Source organism: Microcebus murinus, chromosome 8, assembly GCF_040939455.1.
Source record: "Microcebus murinus isolate Inina chromosome 8, M.murinus_Inina_mat1.0, whole genome shotgun sequence".
Taxonomy (NCBI): domain Eukaryota; kingdom Metazoa; phylum Chordata; class Mammalia; order Primates; family Cheirogaleidae; genus Microcebus; species Microcebus murinus.
This window is the reverse complement of record NC_134111.1, coordinates 44,719,235-44,740,155: the sequence shown is the minus strand read 5'-3', so window position 1 is coordinate 44,740,155 and position 20,921 is coordinate 44,719,235. Positions and strand designations below refer to the sequence as shown.

Below are 20,921 nucleotides of genomic sequence, written 5' to 3'. Positions count from 1 at the left end.
ATCCATCCCCTCTTCCTCCCCCCGTCACCTGCTTGATTTCCATTGAATTTTACTACCATATATACACAAGAGTGTTAATCATTTAGTTCCATTTTCATAGTAAGTACATGCAGTGCTGTTTTTCCCTTCTTGAGATACTTCACTTAGGAGGATGGTCTCTAGTTCCATCCAGGTTGTTATAAAAGGTATTAGATAACCATTTTTTTTTATGGCTGAGTAAAACTCCATGGTATACACATACCACATTTTGTTAAAACACTCATGTATTATTGATGAGCACTTAGGTTGTTTCCACATTTTTGCAATTGTGAATTGTGCTGCTGTAAACATTTGAGTGCAAGTATTCTTTTTATATAATGTCTTTTTTTTCCTTTGGGTAAATAGCCAGTAGTGGGATTGCTGGATCAAATGGTAGGTCTTTTAGTTCTTTGATGTATTTCCATATGATTTACCATAGAGGTTGTCTTAGTTTGCAGTCCCACCAAGAGTATATAAGTGTTCCTTTCTCTCCACATTCATGCAACATTTGTCATTTTGGGATATTTTGATAAAAGCCATTCTCACTGGGGTTACGTGATATCTCATTGTGGTTTTGATTTGTATTTCCCTGATGACTAGTGATGTTGAGCATTTTTTCATATGTTTATTGGCCATTAGTCTATCTTCTTTTGAAAAGCTTCTGTTCATGTCTTTTGCCCACTTTTTAATGTGGTTGTTTGTTTTTTTTTCTTGCTGATTTGCCTGAGTTCTTTGTAGATTCTGGTTATTATCAAATGTGTAGCATGCACATATTTTCTCCCATTCTGTAGGTTGTCTATTCACTCTATTGATTGTTTCCTTGGCTGTGCAAAAGCTTTTTAATTTAATCAGGTCCCATTTATTTATTTTTGTGGTTGCTGTGATTGCCTTTGGGGTGTTCTTCATAGATTCTTTTCCCAGGCTGATATCTATAAGAGTTTTCCAACCTCTTCTTTTAGAATTCTTACAGTTTCATGCCTTAGGTTTAAGTCTATTATCCATCTTGAATTAATTTTTGTGAGTGGTGAGAGGTGCAGATCCTGCTTCAGTCTTTTACATGTAGCTATCCAATTTTCTGAGCACCATTTATGAAATAGGGATTCATCTGTCATTTCAATATTCTAGTTTTGGTTGATTTCTATTGCTAGAAAGCAGGTGTTCTCTTTCAGGGGTGAACTTTTGCTCTGCTTTCTTCATACTTCCAGAGGTTTTTTTTGCTGATTCCTTCTCATCTGGAGCAGCTGTTGCTTCTTATTTTTGGATTTTCTTTTGTTTAGATAGGGCTTTTTCCCCTCATCTCACTCAGATGGGTGTGTTTGTAGCACATGTTGTGTATGAACTTTTGGCTTTGCTTGTGGCTATTTTGATGGTGATCTAGGTTCTGGATCGATGCCTTGGTTATAGATAACCTTGATGTGGTGGTTTTCTCAATTGCTAGTTATTTGTAGGAGTGGTGAGCTCTGTAAGTGGGCAGATTTCCTGCCTCTCTTTGATGAGGAAGGGTGGAGGTCTTTGAAATCCTTTCTCTTTCCTCAGCCCTGTGGTCTTCTCAACAGTGAGTTATGATGGTACACCCAGTTTAATCTCTGAGACAGTAGGTGGTGCTTGTGCGTGCGATTTAATCACACCCTGTAGGATTGAGTCTGTAGATACTGTAGATGGTGTGCAAATTGACCTCCCTGTCAGTAGGTGGCACTTGCTGGAAGGAACAAGCTGCAATGTTGTTTTTGAGTCCTGTCACCAGCACTAGTCTCTCAGGAGAAGCACTGGAATGTCTCAGGTGGTGGGTGGGACCCTGGAGCTGCCACAGCAGAGGCAGGCAGGGGAGTATAGGAAGATGTGGCTGGGTTTGGTGAGCTTGCCTTTAGGCTCCACAAAAGCTGTCAAGGTAGCTGTTTCAGCAGGGGTCGACATCAGATAAAGGGGTAATATGAATCTACAAAGAACTCAAGCAAATCAGCAAGAAAAAAAATCAAACAACCACATTAAAAAGTGGGCAAAAGATAAAAGATATGAACAGAAGCTTTTCAAAAGAAGATAGACTAATGGCCAATAAACATATGAAAAAATGCTCAACATCATTAATCATCAGGGAAATACAAATCAAAACTACAATGAGATATCACCTAATCCCAGTGAGAATGGCTTTTATCAAAAAATTCCGAAACAACAGATACTGGTATGGATGCAGAGAGAAAGGAACACTTATACACTGTTAGTGGGACTGCAAATTAGTGCAACTTGTATGGAAAATTGTAATGAGATTCCTCAAAGAATTAAAAGTAGTCCTACCATTTGATCCAGCAATCCCACTACTGGCTGTTTACCCAAAGGAAAAAAAATCATTTTATCAGAAAGTCACTTGCACTAAAATGTTTATTGCAGTACAAGTCACAATTGCAAAGATGTAGAATCAACCCAAGTGCCCATCAATTTATGAGTGGATTAATAAATTGTGGTATATGTATATCATGGAGTCCTACTCAGCCATTAAAAAAAACAATTAGTATCTTTTGAAATAATCTAGATGGAACTGGAGATCCTTCTCCTAATTGAAGGATCACAAGAATGGAAAAACAAACACCACAGGTACTCACTATTCAATTAGAACTAACCGATCAGCATTCATGTGCAAAGATGGCAGTAAAACTCCATGGAAATCATGCAGGTGGGACAGAAGAGGAGGAGATGGGTGAAATCATACCTAATGGGTACAATGTACACTATCTAGGTGATGGACACACTTATAATTTTGACTCAAGCAGTACAAAAGCAATCCCTGTAACCAAAACATCAGTACCTACAATATTCTGAAATTAAAAAAATAATGATTTTTTTAAAAAGATGAAGTACCTAAACATAATCCCAAACTGAATATTCATCAAAAAAAAGCTAATAGTGTCTGTTTGGTGGTCCAGTGCTGGTAATACTCATTACAGCTTCATGAAACCTGGTCAGTCAATTACAGCAGATGTCTACTGCAACCTGTTGGATGAAATGATGAGGATGCTTGCAATTAAGCAGCCAAGATTGGTCAATAGAGACAGGCCAATGCTCTTACAAGATAGCACTTGACCACATGTCACGCAAATAATGCTGCTCAAAGTACAGAGGCTGGATTTGGAAACTCTCTGTCGTCCACCATATTCACCAGGCCTTTCACCAACTGACTACCACTTCTTCCATGCTTTGGACTACTTCTTGCAAGGAAAAATATTCAATTCTCAACAAGTTGCGGAAAACACTTTTCACAATTTTATAACCACTTGCTCTCCAGGCTTCTTTGCTGCTGGCATAAACAAGCTACCATGGCAAAACTGTGTTGATATTTAGGTGCATACTTTGATTAATTGTACTGCTTCAATGTTTGAGATATAATCAACTAAACTTTTGATTCAAAATGAGACATTTCATATTTCATGATCTAATATTACCATTCAGATGAAGACTGAAACAATGAGGGGTTACATTGTCAAAGACCACACAGCTCTTGAGTGGCAGAGCCAGCGTTTGGAACAGAGGGAGTCTAGTGCCACATTCCATGCTTTTAACCACTATACCAATTCGGGAAGAATATGAAAATTGTCTTGGAATAGTTGAAGGGCAGCAGAGTGGAGGAGGAAAGTGAACATATTCCCTATTGCCTCAGAAGGTGCCTCAGAAGGATCCAAGATAAAAAGCTAGAAGGAAGCAGAATTTGGCTTAATAAAAGAAAGTAAATACCAGAGATAGAGTTTTCCAGAGGCAGTGGCTCCCTGTCGCTGCTGGTGATTGGATCTAGTTTAGAGCAGCAGTTGTCAGTGATGCTGACAACGAGAACAGTGGTTAGGTCAGGCGAAATTTCCTTTCCTATGCTGAGATTTTATGAGTTAGGGATGTATCATGATCACTGTCACCAGTACTTCTTTACTTGGGGAGTTAGAAAGTTGTGAGAAGGTGGGGAGGGATAATGGATCCTTAAGCAATTTTATTGACAAACATTACTGGCATTACTCTCACCAATAGCATATTATAATATATTTTGGCTCAAAGGTCTCAGAACAAACTTTTAAAAGTTTTTTTAGGCTGGTCCAAAGGTAATGAGTTATCTCACCTGATTGTTCACAGTCTGTTACAGATTGAACTCCTTGTTCTACTGCTTTCCCCACTTTCTACTGCACTTGACTAGTCTAAAAAAAAAAAAGTTTTTTTACATGACAAAATTGCATATAGTTATCATGTTCGATATGTTTTAAAATATATATACTGTACCTTGTGGAATGGCTAAATAGAGCTAATTAATATTCAGAACTGACTTTTGGTAGATATATAAAGTTGGCTTATTGAAAATTACGTTAAAGGACAATGCTTCCAATTTAACATTGTTAACTACATAGTTAATGTAGTGCAGCACTAAAAGCGCAACTTAATGATTATAACTTTCATAAATCACTAAATAATATTAAATGAAATTTTGGTTGATTTTCTTATGCTCTATCACTTGCTTTTCTAACTCTCATGCATTTTTTTTCCTTTTATTGCAGGCAATTCTTATGCAAGAGGCTAAACGCAATTAAATGTGCAGGATGAAAAGATGGCACAGGCACTGCTGGTACCCCCAGGACCTGAAAGCTTCCGCCTTTTTACTAGAGAATCTCTTGCTGCTATCGAAAAACGTGCTGCAGAAGAGAAAGCCAAGAAGCCCAAAAAAGAACAAGACAATGATGATGAAAACAAACCAAAGCCAAATAGTGACTTGGAAGCTGGGAAGAACCTTCCATTTATTTATGGAGACATTCCTCCAGAGATGGTGTCAGAGCCTCTGGAGGACCTGGACCCCTACTATATCAATAAGAAAGTGAGTGCTGATTGTATACTTCCAATAAGTCTTTACTTAAACACCTAACTTTAAAATAGACTTCTGGGGCTTATATAACTACTGCAACATAATTTTTCTTCTATTAAAGATTTTATAATATTCTTTGTCTCCACTTACTTTTAAGCACAATGTAATAAACAGAAACATTTATTAGAAATGCAGTCAAGAGTTGGCTACAGGGAGGAGATATGAATAGATGAACAATTTCTACAGTTTCATGGTAATTGTGATAAATAGTCAAAATTAAAACGGACATCAACAAAGCGAAATATCTGTTCTGGGTGACATATTTATACATGGGATGATCAACAGAATAATAGCTATGCCAAAAAAATTATGGGAAGATGTTGTACATCTTATTTTTTTAGTTCTTATTTGGCTTGAGGTTTCTTCACAATAATTTGTATTCTAGAGGACAATAAATAATCTTCTACTTAGCATCCTCCTATAAGTAGATAATATATGGAGAAGCACATTTACCTAAAGATACATGTTTTGTTCCCCCACACACACACTGACCTGGAGCATGATTAGTATCTTCTCTAGATCTTATTTATTTTAGGCTATATTCTGGAACATCTACGTATTGTTAAAACTTTACCCTAAGGAAAAAAAGTCAAGATTGAAGACAAAAAAAAACAACAACTTTCATCTTCTCCATCTATACATGATTTAAGTCAACAATTATGACTGTCTTCCTAATGCTAAAATAAGCACAGAATTCTGTCAGAATTAGCTAATTTCTGTAGTTAAACCAGCTGGGTATTATTTTATAGAAAATATAAAAACTGGATAGTTAACTCCATACTTTCTAATTAGGTATTTTGGCATCTTATAACCACAATTTATATTTTATGTTCACAAGCATAAAAACAGTTCAATGTAGAAACTGAAGATAAATTAATATCACCATGCGTTGATGGCTTATGGATTATAGTATATATTGAACACCTTTATTAGTCAAAGCACACCCTTTTAAAAGTAATGGCTGAAAAAATTGCATTTTTTAAGCAGTGCACCATTTAACTTTATAAGATCAGTATTGACTAAAGGAAATGACAACCATTCAGACATGGAACTATCCTATTGTTCTAAAGGAGTACTTCTCAAACTTGCACATACATACAAATACCTGAGGATCTTATTAAAATTCAGATTCTGATTCCATAGATCTGGGCTGGGGCCAGAGATACTGCATTTTTTAGAAGCCATCAGGTGATATCCATCCTGATAGTACATGGGCCACACTTTGAGTAGAAAGCTTTAATATGTTTTACTTAATGTCATAAAAACAAATCAAAACAGTTAAACAGGTTCTTTTTCCCATTTTAAGTAGTTTCATCAAAAGTGGCTATTTAATATATGTTCATATATGTCTCAAAAATTTATTTCCATATTTTACTATAGAATTGATAAAGGAGATTTTGAAATTTAGAAACTTAGTCCTGATGATGACAATAAGACATCCTTCAAGAAATTGAAAAACAAAATTCTCCCCTGAGAACTATTGATCTGAAGTACATATTTGCAAAGATACCTTTGAGAGAGAGGGAGGCATGATTTATTCTGACATGATGAAAAGTATTTGCTACTTACAGAAAGAAAGTATCCTTAAGAAAGGAAATTGATCAGCCTGGTATGATTAAGGGGCACTTGGAGGAGACTAATAGAGACAACCATTAGTATTTTCCAAGGGAGAGAGATGTTTAGTAGTACTGAAAGCATTTTCCTCCCAATGGCAAGGCTACACTGGGCTGCCTAACAGATGCAGTTAAACATTCTGCATAATTTGATTAAGTCAGCTGGCTGGGGCTCCACACTCAGCAAGAACCCTTCTGATTAGAATTTGTTGTCCCATAGATTTGCTTAAAGGAAAGAATGTACTGGTTATGTGAAAGTAATATACCTCATTGCAAATAAATAGATTGGCATTCTGATTTTATATGCCAGGCTTTTAAATTTGGTTAATGGGAATCTGCCACTAGGAAAGAGAATTGTCCTTTGTTGTTGATAAAGTCAGTTTTTATTGCTTACATGGCTGAGAGCCAGGCCTGATTTATTGATAGTCCCCATGAACCGTCTTGGGAAACATCTAGCCAGCCTCTTCACTGTTGGCTTCACTGCTTTCCTTTATGAAGTATCTATTAATATAAAGATGAAGACTGAATTGCTCTTAAAATAATAGGTAATTTGTGATTGTTAGGATAGAAGGAGTAATGGAAGAAGCTAATGGAAGAAGTTCTGGAATTTAAAAACATGTTATGAAGTTAATTATTAATATATGAAATAATGCAGGTAAAAGGCATTGAAAAACTCTAAAGCATTATGTAACTCTTTGCTGCTATTAATTAGTAATACATTTTTAATACAAAATTTAACCAAATGAGAAACATCACAATGTATTTTAATGGCATGTAAATTGAACAAAGCAATGGCTTAAGAACAATAAAAGTGATAATAATAGTTAATATATGTTGTGCTCATGCTGTGTCAAACACTGCTTGAGTGCTTTAATTCATTTAATATTCAGTGAGCCAGGTATTCTTGTTAGCCTCAGTTTACAAGTAGGGAAGTGAAGCTGAGAGGTTAAAAGTAACTTACCCAAGGTCACAAACCATAAGTGGTAGATCCAGGACCGATCTACCATATATGGAGAGCAGTTTATGGAAAATGGTTAGTTAAGTAATGGTTAGCTCCATTGTCTTAAATACAAAAGAGAAATGAACAGAGAAATTGGTTTCCTGCTCTTTATACTGACAATATAATTATTTCTGTCTACCTATTCAAACAAAGCACCATATCAATGAAAATGAATTTATGAGATATAATCCTTACTTAAAGGGGAAAAACATATTATTACTTGGAAACCTGACTTTAGAATTGGCACTATTTATCCCTCCCCCAATCATCTGTCATTTTCTCAATTAATTTTCAGTTTAGGTACATCTTTCCATAACATCAGAGCCCCAATTTCCAACTTTTATCTTGCAATTTTTTAACTATACATGACATTAGTATTTTATTCCTCATTTCTCAGAACTCAGGGTTTTCTTTGTGTCAAGTATTGTTCTCCAGAAATAAACTAGTATTGTGGTCTTAAGGCCTGCTCTGTTTCAAACCCTGTAAATTCAATAAAGATTCTCTTGCCATGTCAGCTTTAATTCCACTAGTACCACAATGGCTAATCTTGCAGGAGGAGCAAAGGGTTTCATGTTCAAAGGGATAATTCATGCCTATTCACTCTGTTTTTGAAGGTATTTCAAAATAAAATCCTCTCCTAATGTTGCAAATAAAAATTGCTTTTTCAGGGAAATTGTTTCATAAAAGCAAGAGTAAATGCACCTTAAATTATGGAGAACTTTTCCAAGTTAATACTGTCATTGAATACCTAAATGGATCTTGATTGACTATAATATTAAATGATCTAATCCTATGAATTCAAGACAATCTTTTACTGTCTCTGTGCTTCAGGGGCAGTCTTCCAAGGTCCACTGTCCCTTACAGATAATCCTACTGATAGCAAAGAATAGTTTACTTGTCCTCTTCATAAAATTGTGTACATTTATTGAGTGCAGTTTATGGAAAATAGTTAAGTAATGGTTGGCTCCATGGTCTTAAATACAAAGGGGAAATGAACAGAGAACTTGTTTTCCCTGCCCTTTATACTAACAATATAAATATTTCTGTCTACCTATTCAAACAGAGCATGTTGTCAGTGAACAAAAATTTATGAGATATAGCCCATAGTTAAAGGGGAAAAATGTATTATTAAGGAAGTGTTTATATAGATGTCTTAAAGGTAAATGATATCTTTAAGGTAAACCCATATTTAATGAAAACAAGTCTTTATTTGCAAACTGCGCTATTAAATACTGTGAAAAAAATGGGGTAAAAGTAGATTATAGGCTCTTTATATTCAGTGGTTTTTATAGCAACTTCTAACCTAGTCTCACTGGAATGAATGCTACATATAAATTGCTACTTGACTATAATTACAGGCAACATGAAAAAGAGTGCAAATTAATATACTGTAACTTACCAGTAAAGGGAAACAATTAGGGAGCAATCAGGAGGTCCTGTGGTTTATCTGGAAAGACATAATGAAGGAGGTGACTTTGATAGCTGAGAATATTCCCAGAGAGAAAGGATTTTCAATCCTGACTGCATATTAGAATCACCTGGGGAAATTTTTTTTAAATCCCCAAGTCTGCTCCCATCCCCCAGAAATTTTCATTCAATTGGTCTGAGTAGGACCTAAATATTAGCAATTTCAAAATCTCTCCAGGACACTCTAATATGCAGGCAAGATTAAGAACCTCTGACAGAAAGTCATTGTAGGTGGGACCTTACTGTCAGCTCTGTTATGGAGACATTTCCCTGAAATGGGAGGGAGTTTGCCTTCAATGACCTCTCAGGTGCCACCTTCCTCTAGGATTCTGGAACATTCATTCCGAGAGTCAGAGGGAGGGTCTGGCAGGGTGGGAGTGGGATTGACAAGTGGATTGAATTGGCTGGAACACATCTGACTCGGGTGGGAAACAAGAGAAAATGATTCTGGGACATGGCAGGTAATCACTGGGCAACATAACTAATGCCAAGGGGCTGATTACAGGTTTCTGATCACAGGATTTGGGCTATGCAGTGCCCTTTGAAATGATGTCTTTCAGACTTATATTCAGTGCAGCTGCTCCTCTTCAGCGTGAGCTGAGAAGTTGATCCCTTCTCAGCAGATCTATAGAATCAGCAAAACAAGGTTATTCAATCTGTTTGAACATTTTAAACTACAACAGAGACCATAGGGAGCCACCATGAACCTCAGAGTTAAAAGAGTTGATGTAATTAAAATATTTATAAAAGATTATTTTAGCAGCTATGTGTACAGAATAATCCAAAAAGTTACCAAAGCTGAAGACAGATGGTGAGCTTTAAATAGAATTGGAATCTGTAAGGCCACCTTACACTTTGGTAAAAAATTTTGTGTAGAATTATCAGTTTGTATCAGCAAGCTGGAGCCATAGAGATGGATTAGATAAGAGTAAATTGTATCTTTATTTGTAATTGTATGTTAATTTAGAGGAGAAACATTTAACATGTTTATAATTATGATATATCAACTGGTTTAAACAAAGAAGTTTGAACAAAAAAGTCGGATTGTTTTTAGAAAAAAAGTTCTCCATGTATGTAAGCTCTTCAAATAAGCCACATTTCTAATTTCATAATTTATTTCTTGTATCTTCTTTTTCAGACTTTTATAGTAATGAATAAAGGGAAGGCAATTTTCCGATTCAGTGCCACCTCTGCCTTGTATATTTTAACTCCACTAAACCCTGTTAGGAAAATTGCTATTAAGATTTTGGTACATTCATATCCTTTTTATGTGAATTATCTAAATGCTATTTCTAATGGTTAATTTTAAAGAAAATATCATTCGTATTTTTAAATAATTATAAAATTTCTTTCAGATTAATGGTAACATTGTTAGTTTAATTTCTTATCATTGGTCTTCTGCTATTTACAATGAGATTATCATAGAATGACTATTCTGATTCTATTAATAGGAGAAAATATACAACCATGATAATGAATGTGTAAATGAAATGCATTGTATAGTAGGAACAAGAGTAAAACTGCTTACACTTTTATTAACTTCAATTAGATCATATATAATCGTTGCTAAAGAAAAACAGTTTATTGTGGTTAGTATTACTATCTGTATTACTCAGTGTTCAAACTTTTGTGCCTTTATTGGCACAAAAAATTGGTTCTTTATCTTCAACAGCTAACTCTCTTCTCCCTCCCTCCCTCACTCCCTTCCTTCCTCCTGTAAATATTTATTAAACTCCTACTATGTTCCTATATACCTGGATAATATATATGAAAAAGTTGAACTTAAAACTACTTACCATGATAGTCAAAAAGTACATATAAAAAGGCAGAATAGATATGGGTTTCAAGAAAATTCTCAAGTAATGATAAAAGAGAAAGGTAATTTTCTGAGGCAGCGTTCATGAATGGGCATTTTGTATAGGCAGATTCAAAACAGGTTTATATTTATAAACTAAAAGACAGACTAGCCTAGAGGCAGGGCAAATAGAACTGATAACCTTTTGAAGAGCATTTGAATTCTCTCATTTGATGGCTTAATGTTGGAAAGCATTTACATTTTAAAATAAGAGATTTACCTCAAAATAATCATAAACTTCCTAACAGTTGAAGTCTAGATTGAGTTCCCAAGAGAAACTATTACAGCTCATTCTCAGGAGAGCATCAAAATAGTGCCTATCTATTTAGGTATGAGGTGGACTAGATACAGGAGGATAGCTAGGTGCCTTGTTGGGTTCCCCTGAAGTCTAACGTAAAGATTAAAAAGTTAAAAAATAGTGTTGCTTTATCAGCACATCTCTCTTTATTATGTTGTATCATCTCCGTTTATTATGTAGTAAACTATAGTAGAACTAATTACATCCCTAAAAAGATGCTAGAGTATTTACAGTAGAATTCTCAATCGATGTAATCTTTAAATATACTAGGCTATACATTCTCAAGCTTTTTATACTGCCTCCACTAACCTTTTGTAAGTCAGCAGAGATTTTAAGGTATATTTGAAGTATACTTTTACACTTATACTGTAAACTTACTGAAGAATGGTGAGTTTGCCTTGGAATGCAATTTCACACAGCTGATTAGAATGCAAAATAATTCCCATCTGCTTCTAATAGGTATTGCTTTCTATTAAATTCAGTTTTGTGAATATATGATATAAAATTAAGAAAGAGTAGACAAAGACCATATGCCAGGCTTTGAAGTTTCTTATTATTTTTACCATCGTCTTAAAACAAATAAGCTTAATTTCACAGTTAACTCATGTTGATAAATGTTTCTGTGTATATTGGATCATATGTAAATGGCTATGGTAACATACTAACATTTTCCTTAACTATAATCTACTTTATTCAGCATGCTTATCATGTGCACTATTTTGACCAACTGTGTATTTATGACCTTGAGTAACCCTCCAGACTGGACCAAGAATGTAGAGTAAGTAGGAATAACTTCTTGGAATGAAATGCATTCTCAAATTCTCTAGCAATCTCCTGTGGTTATGGTCTGACATACAGCTTCCACTTTTTGAAGTCAGGCTAAACACTTCTGTCTAAGAAAAAGTTATTTTCCATAATATGAAAGAAGATAAGGGAAGTTCTTTGGGGGAATTTTTCTTCTAATTTCCATAATATGAAAGAAGGTAAAGGAAGTTCTTTGGGGGAGTTTTTTCTTCTATGAGGTAAGTATTTTTTCAAACAAATTCATTATAGTATCTGTTTGAGAGAGGTTTTCAGTTAGTATATACTTACTGATAATTTAGCATAAAATTAAGTCTCAGTCATAGTTAGACATTTTAGATAAAATACAATTTCACAAATTGGGTTTTATCTGAAAAGAAAAAAAATTTAAAAATACAATGATCAAGTAATTTGATGAATAAAATTATTCTATGCTAATACATTGCTATTATTGTCATATTCTAGTAAAATAGATTTAAGTTTTAGTACTATATTAATATATTAGGCATTTTGGTTATATGCTATTATATTTTGGAAAAATATATTTACATATTTGAGTTAAGTAACTCATATATTTTTGGTGTCTAAGTTATATTTAGATATGTAGGTTATTTAGACACAACATGTGTGCTAAAACATTTTAGATGTGTTCTGTAAAAGAAATGAAATGTCTTCTGCAAAACTGTGCTCAAAAAATAACAGGGTTTAAGAGGGAAACAGGATTAGGGGCAGAACACTCAAAGCTTATGAAACTTTGTAACCAGAACACTAATAGAAACAATAGCAATCCCAATAATAATGTGTTTGCCCAGTGAAGTCTTTTATGACATTTGCATTTACAATCACAACCATTGAGTCCTTTGCAGTCTTAGATCCTGGGCCTCATCCTTTGTCCCTTGAGATGGAGATGGGGGCATTTGTATGACATCACCAAAATAAAATGTTTCATTGAGTATTTTAACACAGGGGGAAAGATCAAAGCTCAGTAGTTGTTCAGGATGCTAAGCCAGCCCCTAGTCGCATTAAAAGAAGACACTTCTGTGAATACCTGCATTAATATGAAGGTTATTTTTTTAATTGCAAGGAATTTTCTACTTAAGTGTGAGAAAAAAATGTCCCTCATTGTTTCAAAACATCAATATGCATGGGAAATTTGTGCGTGAGCTAATGTAATTTCTGCATCATAGTATTTCCTTATTTGTCAGTCACATATGAGGTTATTTGTGTCAAAGAAACATGCTTTTCAGTAAACAGAAACTGTTTAGGTTTATATATAGACTATATACAGTATATATGTCTATATATATACTATGTATATACTATATATATCTATATATTATATATATGGTTATATATAGACTATATACAGTATAATACAATGATCACATATTTGGTTAAGTAAAGATAATTAATATGCTGTTTTTATTGTTTTTTTTAAAGTAACGAATAAAAGGAGATAAGATAGTATAACAAATACTGCCACTTTTTCCTTGTTTTTATAGATTTCTATGAGGATTGACTGTACCATTGGAAGCCATTATTTGTCAGTGATTTAACACATTTTTGTAAATACTGTGTTTCCCTGAAAATAAGACCTACCATAAAATACGCCTTAGCAGGATTTCTAAGCATTTGCGCTATATAAGCCCTACCCCAAAAATAAGACCTAGTGATGGGCTGGCTTCGCAGCATATCTGCACAACCCATGCATTTCCTTGCGAGTGGTAAAGAAGACAAGCAGCCCTTCTCATCTGCTCCGTGAGAGCTCTATTGCTCGACATGAGAGATTGGGGCCAATTGGTTTTAAAGGAAATAGAGTCGCAAGAAATTCAGGATGGAATTCGGGGTTTGGAGAGTTATGATGATGTTCTAGAAGAAGATGACTCAGCTATATTTGAATAAATGTAGATTGTTGTACTGTACTTTAAAAAAACAACACATCCCCTGAAAATAAGCCCTAGGGTGTCTTCTTGAGGAAAAATAAATATAAGACCCTGTCTTATTTTCGGGGAAACATGGTAGTAGCTTGAAAATGCTCCCTGGAAATCGCTGTAGTAGAGAACCCAGTTCTTATATTGAGGCAGGCCCTTCAGTAGAACTATCCGTCACTATGTTTGATTTTGAAGTTAACAAAATGGACATACCTATATAAAACCATTCTGTATGTGCTTTTGCCAACAGAAATTATGAAGCATTTAAACACGTATCACTTTCATTTATTTGTATAATATTATTAAAAGATAAGCAAAGAAGACACTTGAATATGTAGGTCTCTCTTTTTAAAGTAACAGTATTAATTTATAGATGATTATGCCTGTTATGAAAGTAGTCTTAGTTTTATGAAAGTTTTTGTCTTTCATCTTTCAGTTGGAAAACTTTGCATATGATCAATTATCTTTAGTAACTTGAGAACAAGACAGCAGGAAAACAAGCAAAAATAGTGGTGGTTACTGGCAAAAAAAGAAAAAAAAAAAACAAATCAGAGTCCACTGAAAAGATAGATCAGTTCTGAGATAAAAACAGAAGTCATTGATATCAGAAACACTACAAAGATGTGGCATACACAGAATGACCTAAGAATCATATTTTATAGTGAGAGGAGCATTATGCAAGGCAAGGCATTTCTGTAGACATCAAAGTTACAGGAACAAAAACCTGTGACAGACAGAATTGACAGCTTGTTTAGGAAGCTAGTGAGGGAGCAAAGCCAAGAAAGATCAAGGTCCCCTCATTCCAACTCACTTGTTTAATCTAGTTGCTAGTAAGCACTTTTTTTTTTTTGAGACAGAGTCTCGCTTTGTTGCCCAGGCTAGAGTGAGTGCCGTGGCATCAGCCTAGCTCACAGCAACCTCACACTCCTGGCTCAAGTGATCCTCCTGCCTCAGCCTCCCAAGTAGCTGGGACTACAGGCATTCGCCACCATGCCCGGCTAATTTTTTGTATATATTAGTTGGCCAATTAATTTCTTTCTATTTATAGTAGAGACGGGGTCTTGCTCTTGCTCAGGCTGGTTTCAAACTCCTGACCTTGAGCAATCCGCCCGCCTCGGCCTCCCAGGAAGCTAGGATTACAGGCGTGAGCCACCGCGCCCGGCCCTAGTAAGCACTTTTGAATACCTATTCTCTGTCTCAGATGTCAAGCTCTAGGGCTCTCTCCTGTGGACAGCTATCAATACCATACATTCCAAATGTCCCCACACATTTACTCACTTTCCAAAAACAGGAACAGAAGTAATCTTACTCCTAGTAACTCTATAGATACAGAATTGCCTCAGCAGAAACCACAGGGCACTAAGCACTAATATAATAAACAGAACATACATGTGAGGTGTCGCTAGGCCATGTAAAAGGTCAGCTATCTTTCCAAAGAGAAATATCATGGTTGTTATATGTATTATGCAAAGATCCAAACTAAAACATAAACATCAGTGTGATACTATGAAATATATCTTTTCCTAATAGTCAGCTACTTCAGAATAAATAAAGATAGAAATTATACTTACTACTCACGAAATCATTGAATTGTTGAGCGGGGAAGGAAGGGAATGTACTTAAGAAAAGTAGATGTGACTATTTCTGCATACATTATCCTTGATTTCTTTGTTGCCACATATGAGAGAAATTTCTATAGAAAACATTTCAAAAATAACAATCCTAAAATTTACTCATATAAAATACTGGTAGGCTGTAAAATATAAGGAATTTTAATAAGAGTAAGTCAAATCTTTATGGCTTGGGTGAGTACTCTGACAAACTTAATTTGTACTTTTAAAGAACACAGTGTTGAAAAACAAGTACTCAACTATTATATTTTTGGAAGAAACAGAAATAACTTATATTGTCAACACTCGCAAAAAAAAAAGAGGGCTAAGAATGCACTACATTAAACAGCAAATGGAGAAGTCTTACACTGTTTTGGAGCCTAAAATTTGAATTTGATCAAGGTTTAAATGATTTGGTCCAATTGCATAGAGATAGTAGCTAATGCAAAGTTAGATTTAAGAATTTTGTTTAAGGCCGGGCGAGGTGGCTCACGCCTGTAATCCTAGCACTCTGGGAGGCCGAGGCGGGTGGATTGCTCAAGGTCAGGAGTTCAAAACCAGCCTGAGCAAGAGCGAGACCCTGTCTCTACTATAAATAGAAAGAAATTAATTGGCCAACTAATATATATATATAAAATTAGCCGGGCATGGTGGCACATGCCTGTAGTCCCAGCTACTCAGGAGGCTGAGGCAGAAGGATTACTTGAGCCCAGGAGTTTGAGGTTGCTGTGAGCTAGGCTGACGCCACAGCACTCACTATAACCTGGGCAACAAGTGAGATTCTGTCTCAAAAAAAAAAAAAAAAAAAGAATTTTGTTTATCCCTGAATTTTGGTAATTGTGTAAACACACACACATAGAATGCTGGTTAATTGAAATATTTCTTGTGATTATACATACATATATCTATACAACACACACACACACACACACATAGAGATATGGAGCTAGAGGGAGAGAGAGAAAGAGAGAGAGAGAGAGAGAAAGAAGCAGTTTATAATTCTGTGCCTGACTTTTAAGGATCAAAAAAAAAATGAAATATATCTTCATTATTAGACATGTAAAATAGCCTTAAAATGAGTTTAATCATTAAGAAATTTGAATAAACTACTTTATTATTTAAGTAAATGAATCCAAGCTATGTTGTCTCTAAGTTTTATTGTCCAGTGAGAAAGCCACTAGCCACATGTGGCTATAGAAACTTGAAATTTGGCTAGTCTTAATTGTTGAAATGATAATAATTTGGATATATTGTTTTAAATAAATATACTATAAAAATTACATTCACCTGATCCTTCTTACTTTTTTATTTGCTGCTAGAAATTTGAATATTATGTTTGTGTCTTGCATTATATTTCTATTGGATACTGCTGCTCTAGAGGGTCAAGCTTGATAATTATCCATAGAATAGATGAAACTATTATTCTAAAACCTAAATAGTTAAAAAGGATCAGATTTTTGGAAAATATTTTTTCTCTTCAGTTTAACCTTTTACTCATGTTTATAAAATTAATTAAACTAATAGATTCTTTGGCAAACAGAAATAAGAAACAATATTTTAGTGAACTGAAAAACCACAAAAGAATAGGATTTGCTATGCTTATAAACATCTATTTTAACAGTACAAATGAAATTATTAATTTTGGCTTGGATGCTTTGCCTAGGTACACATTCACTGGAATATATACCTTTGAGTCACTTATAAAAATCTTGGCAAGAGGGTTTTGCTTAGAAGATTTTACATTCCTTCGTGATCCATGGAACTGGCTGGATTTCAGTGTCATTGTGATGGCGTGAGTAATTTTCAAACTTTGATAAGCCCAAAGGAATGAAAATAGTCACAGCATAAACCAGATTGTGACATATTTTAAATGTAAAGCTTTCTTGTTAGTCATATTAACTATATACCTCATATATTTTGAGAATACATATTAGAATGTATGTTGCAAGGTAAATATATCTGGCAAATGAACAGTAAACAGAATTACTTTCATTCATAGAGTCTTTCTCTTCATCAAAATAAAATTATTCATTGAGTACAATTTAATAGCAAAAACTGTACTTTGATTAGTTTTGCAAACAAATGTGTTCATATTAGTGAAAATTACATTGTAATAAAGCAACAAAATTTTGTTTCTTAAAAGCAGCTCTCAGCATATGGCACCCTGAGATCTATAGCAATTCCATTTGTTACACCAAAGGGGCCTGTATATGCCAAACCCAGCATTAATTCCTTATTTAATATAAAATTGCCAAAACTATCAGTAACTCTGATTTAATTCGCAGGTATGTAACAGAATTTGTAAGCCTAGGCAATGTTTCAGCCCTTCGAACTTTCAGAGTCTTGCGAGCTCTGAAAACTATTTCTGTAATTCCAGGTAAGAAGAAACTGGTGTAAGGTGGTAGGCCCCTTATATCTCCAACTTTTCTTGTGTGTTATTGTGTTTGTGTGTGAACTCCCCTATTACAGATATGTGACAGAGTTTGTGGACCTGGGCAATGTCTCAGCATTGAGAACATTCAGAGTTCTCCGAGCATTGAAAACAATTTCAGTCATTCCAGGTGAGAGCTAGGTTAAACACCGAGGCTGACTTTAATTACTGAGTTTGAAATCAATTTATAATCGCTTGTTGCTTATTATTCTTGCTCATCACATTTCAAGAATGCCAAATGATGTTTCAATGTCAGTTCAGTTTCTAAAATTTTAGAAATTACATGCTTATTTATAAAGTCAGCCTTTGAGTTTAACAGAAAATTGCATGAGACATCTATTAAAAATACTAATTTTGCTCTCTCACTTTCTTTGTTTCTTTTTTTTCTTTTGCTACCATGGCTTTACTAACTGACTTGGATTTTACCATTCACTATTGATCTATTTGAAAAATGGATCTCCTTTTACAAAGGAGAAAAGATTGTTATTGAACAGCATGCATATGTCATGGAATTTTTATTATCTTAAAATTCTTTTCTCCTCTAAATTACTGCTACTTGGAGGCTAGTGTAAAGAATGGATGAAGGAAAATAGCCTCATGCAACATAAAATCTGAAATGAAAAATAACTGCAAGTTTGTCAATACATGTGCATTCAGCATGTAAAACCACACAAACAAAACTTCCTGCCTAGTTATTTAAACTTTCATATTGAACCTCCAGAAAGCACATGATTCATACTTAAAATCTGCTCTTCATCTATTTTCCAAACCATCAGGCTATCCATACAGCTTTGGTGTCTTAATAGCTAAACAATTGTTTGTAGGGGAAAGAGAATGTGTGTGACAATTAAGAAGAAATAGTGGTTTCTGGCACTCTTCCTTGGTTGACCTATAGTTCTCTCTATTCAGGTTTAAAGACCATTGTGGGGGCTCTGATCCAGTCGGTGAAGAAGCTTTCTGACGTCATGATCCTGACTGTGTTCTGTCTGAGTGTGTTTGCTCTAATTGGGCTGCAGCTGTTCATGGGCAACCTGAGGAATAAATGTTTACAATGGCCCCCAAGTGATTCTGCTTTTGAAATCAACACCACTTCCTACTTTAATGGCACAGTGGATTCAAATGGGACATTTGTTAATGTAACAATGAGCACATTTAACTGGAAGGAGTACATTGGAGATGAGAGTAAGAAGTATTGCCTCATAACATTAACCTTAGTGTTGAATGAGTTTTTAGCTATAAATAGTTGAGACTGTGGGTGTGAAGCTACCTTTGTAAATATGCTTTACGGATGTCCACTTTGGAAATAACTGAGATAGTCAAACTGATTTGTTCCTAATATGAATAGGATTAATATGAAATAAAATAATTTGTTCTTTATATTAACAGGTCACTTTTATGTTTTGGATGGACAAAAAGATCCTTTACTATGTGGAAATGGCTCAGATGCTGGGTGAGAAATGCAATTTTTTTTTTAAATATAGAACTCTTTGCAAAAAAAGTAGGTAGGAAAAAATATACAAGGATAGCCTTTCATGTGAAGAGTGGTGCTGCCTACCGAGGAAGTGTTTGTCTGATTTACGGGATTGCTGTTGTTCCTAAACTCACAGTCATCACATTTTTTTCTGAAGACCTTTTCCCCAGAATTTCACAGTTAAAATGTACTTAAATTATTGCTCCAATATGTAAACGTCTTCTGTAACCATTACAGATGTGTAATCTGTCTTCTCTGTAAATCCATCAGAACTCTCTAGGAAATCCAGGAAGGAAACACAAGATGGGCACATTTTGGGTATCTACTGATGAGATGAGTTTGGTTGTGACTGGAAAAGATCTAGAATATAACATAGTCTTCAGGGTACAAGCCCACCTGGGGAACTGCTTTGAAAGATTTAGGTATTCTTGAAATAGCATGAATCCCCATGTGCGATGAAGCCAAGGGCACATGTATGACAAAGGCAGGTCCAAATCTGAGTCTGCATACTTAATAGTTCCTGTCAGTCACATTCTATAATAAGAGATGTAATATCTTAGCCATCCTGCTAATCTCTCACCTTTAACATATTTTCTCAAGATTATTTTAAATTAAATTTTTTAAAAGCCAAGCGTAGCAATAGTAAGTGACTCTTAGGCCATAGAACTTAAATATATTTTAAATCGTCCTAGAATATAGGAAACTGGTGTGTCCATAAAAATCTAAGAATGTTAATGAAAATGTATATGAGTCACATAGCTAGAGTTTTAGAGAAATTATTTTTCCCAACATTTGTGAGGTGAGAGTAGTAGAGAAGAGCATAGGTTCTAGAGGTCATGTATACCTGGGTTCAAATCCTAACTTTACCATTTGCAAACTCTTTGACCTTAGAAAAGTGTCCTAGGATCTCTGTACCTCAGTTTACTCATCTTTAAAAATTGGGGGAGTAATATTGCCTCTCTCTTAGAGTTGTTGTGGTGATTAATTATTGAATACACATAAAGCATTTATACTAGCACATGCTTTATAATAAGAATTTATTGCATGTTAACTATTATTTTAATTATTATGGTTATCATAAAAGCCCAGAAAAATTTTAGATAAATTTGGTTACAATGCATACTTCATTTCTGTTGAAGCATAATAATCACTTCCCTTTAATAAGATTCTCCTATGGATCAAGTAATTTACATGGCAAAATTAATAGCCCTCTAATGTTAAATGTCAAATAAAATTCTAAATACATCTACCCAAATTCAAGACTTCTTACAAGGTTACAGTAACCAGACAGCATGGTGTTGGTGCAAGAATCGGTATATAGATCAATGAAATAGACTCAAGAGTCCCAAAATAGACTCACACAAATATAATCAACTAATTTTTGACAAAGAAGCAAATGCAATTTTTTGGAGGAAGAAAAGTATTTTCAACAAATTGTGCTGGAACAAGTAGAGATCCATATGCAAAGAAATGAACCTAGATACAGATCTTTTATCTTACACAAAAATTAACTCAAAATAGATCATATACCTAAATGTAAA

General features: G+C 34.6%; 1 protein-coding gene across 3 annotated transcripts in view; it reads left to right on the top strand.

Moving 5' to 3' along the window:
• Positions 1 to 20,921, top strand: part of SCN3A (sodium voltage-gated channel alpha subunit 3) — a 120,441-nt gene that overhangs the window by 29,491 nt on the left and 70,029 nt on the right. For 2 of the 3 annotated variants that reach the window (XM_012761182.3, XM_012761180.3), the window contains exons 3-9: positions 4,542 to 4,855; positions 10,122 to 10,240; positions 11,825 to 11,914; positions 17,142 to 17,270; positions 17,948 to 18,039; positions 18,819 to 19,091; positions 19,296 to 19,359. In XM_012761182.3, coding sequence (XP_012616636.1) covers positions 4,592 to 4,855; positions 10,122 to 10,240; positions 11,825 to 11,914; positions 17,142 to 17,270; positions 17,948 to 18,039; positions 18,819 to 19,091; positions 19,296 to 19,359 — 1,031 coding nt within the window. In that variant the 5' untranslated portion in view covers positions 4,542 to 4,591. Of the gene's footprint in view, positions 1 to 4,541; positions 4,856 to 10,121; positions 10,241 to 11,824; positions 11,915 to 17,141; positions 17,271 to 17,763; positions 17,856 to 17,947; positions 18,040 to 18,818; positions 19,092 to 19,295; positions 19,360 to 20,921 lie in introns of all 3 variants that reach the window. The other variant, XM_012761177.3, reaches the window with a different exon arrangement.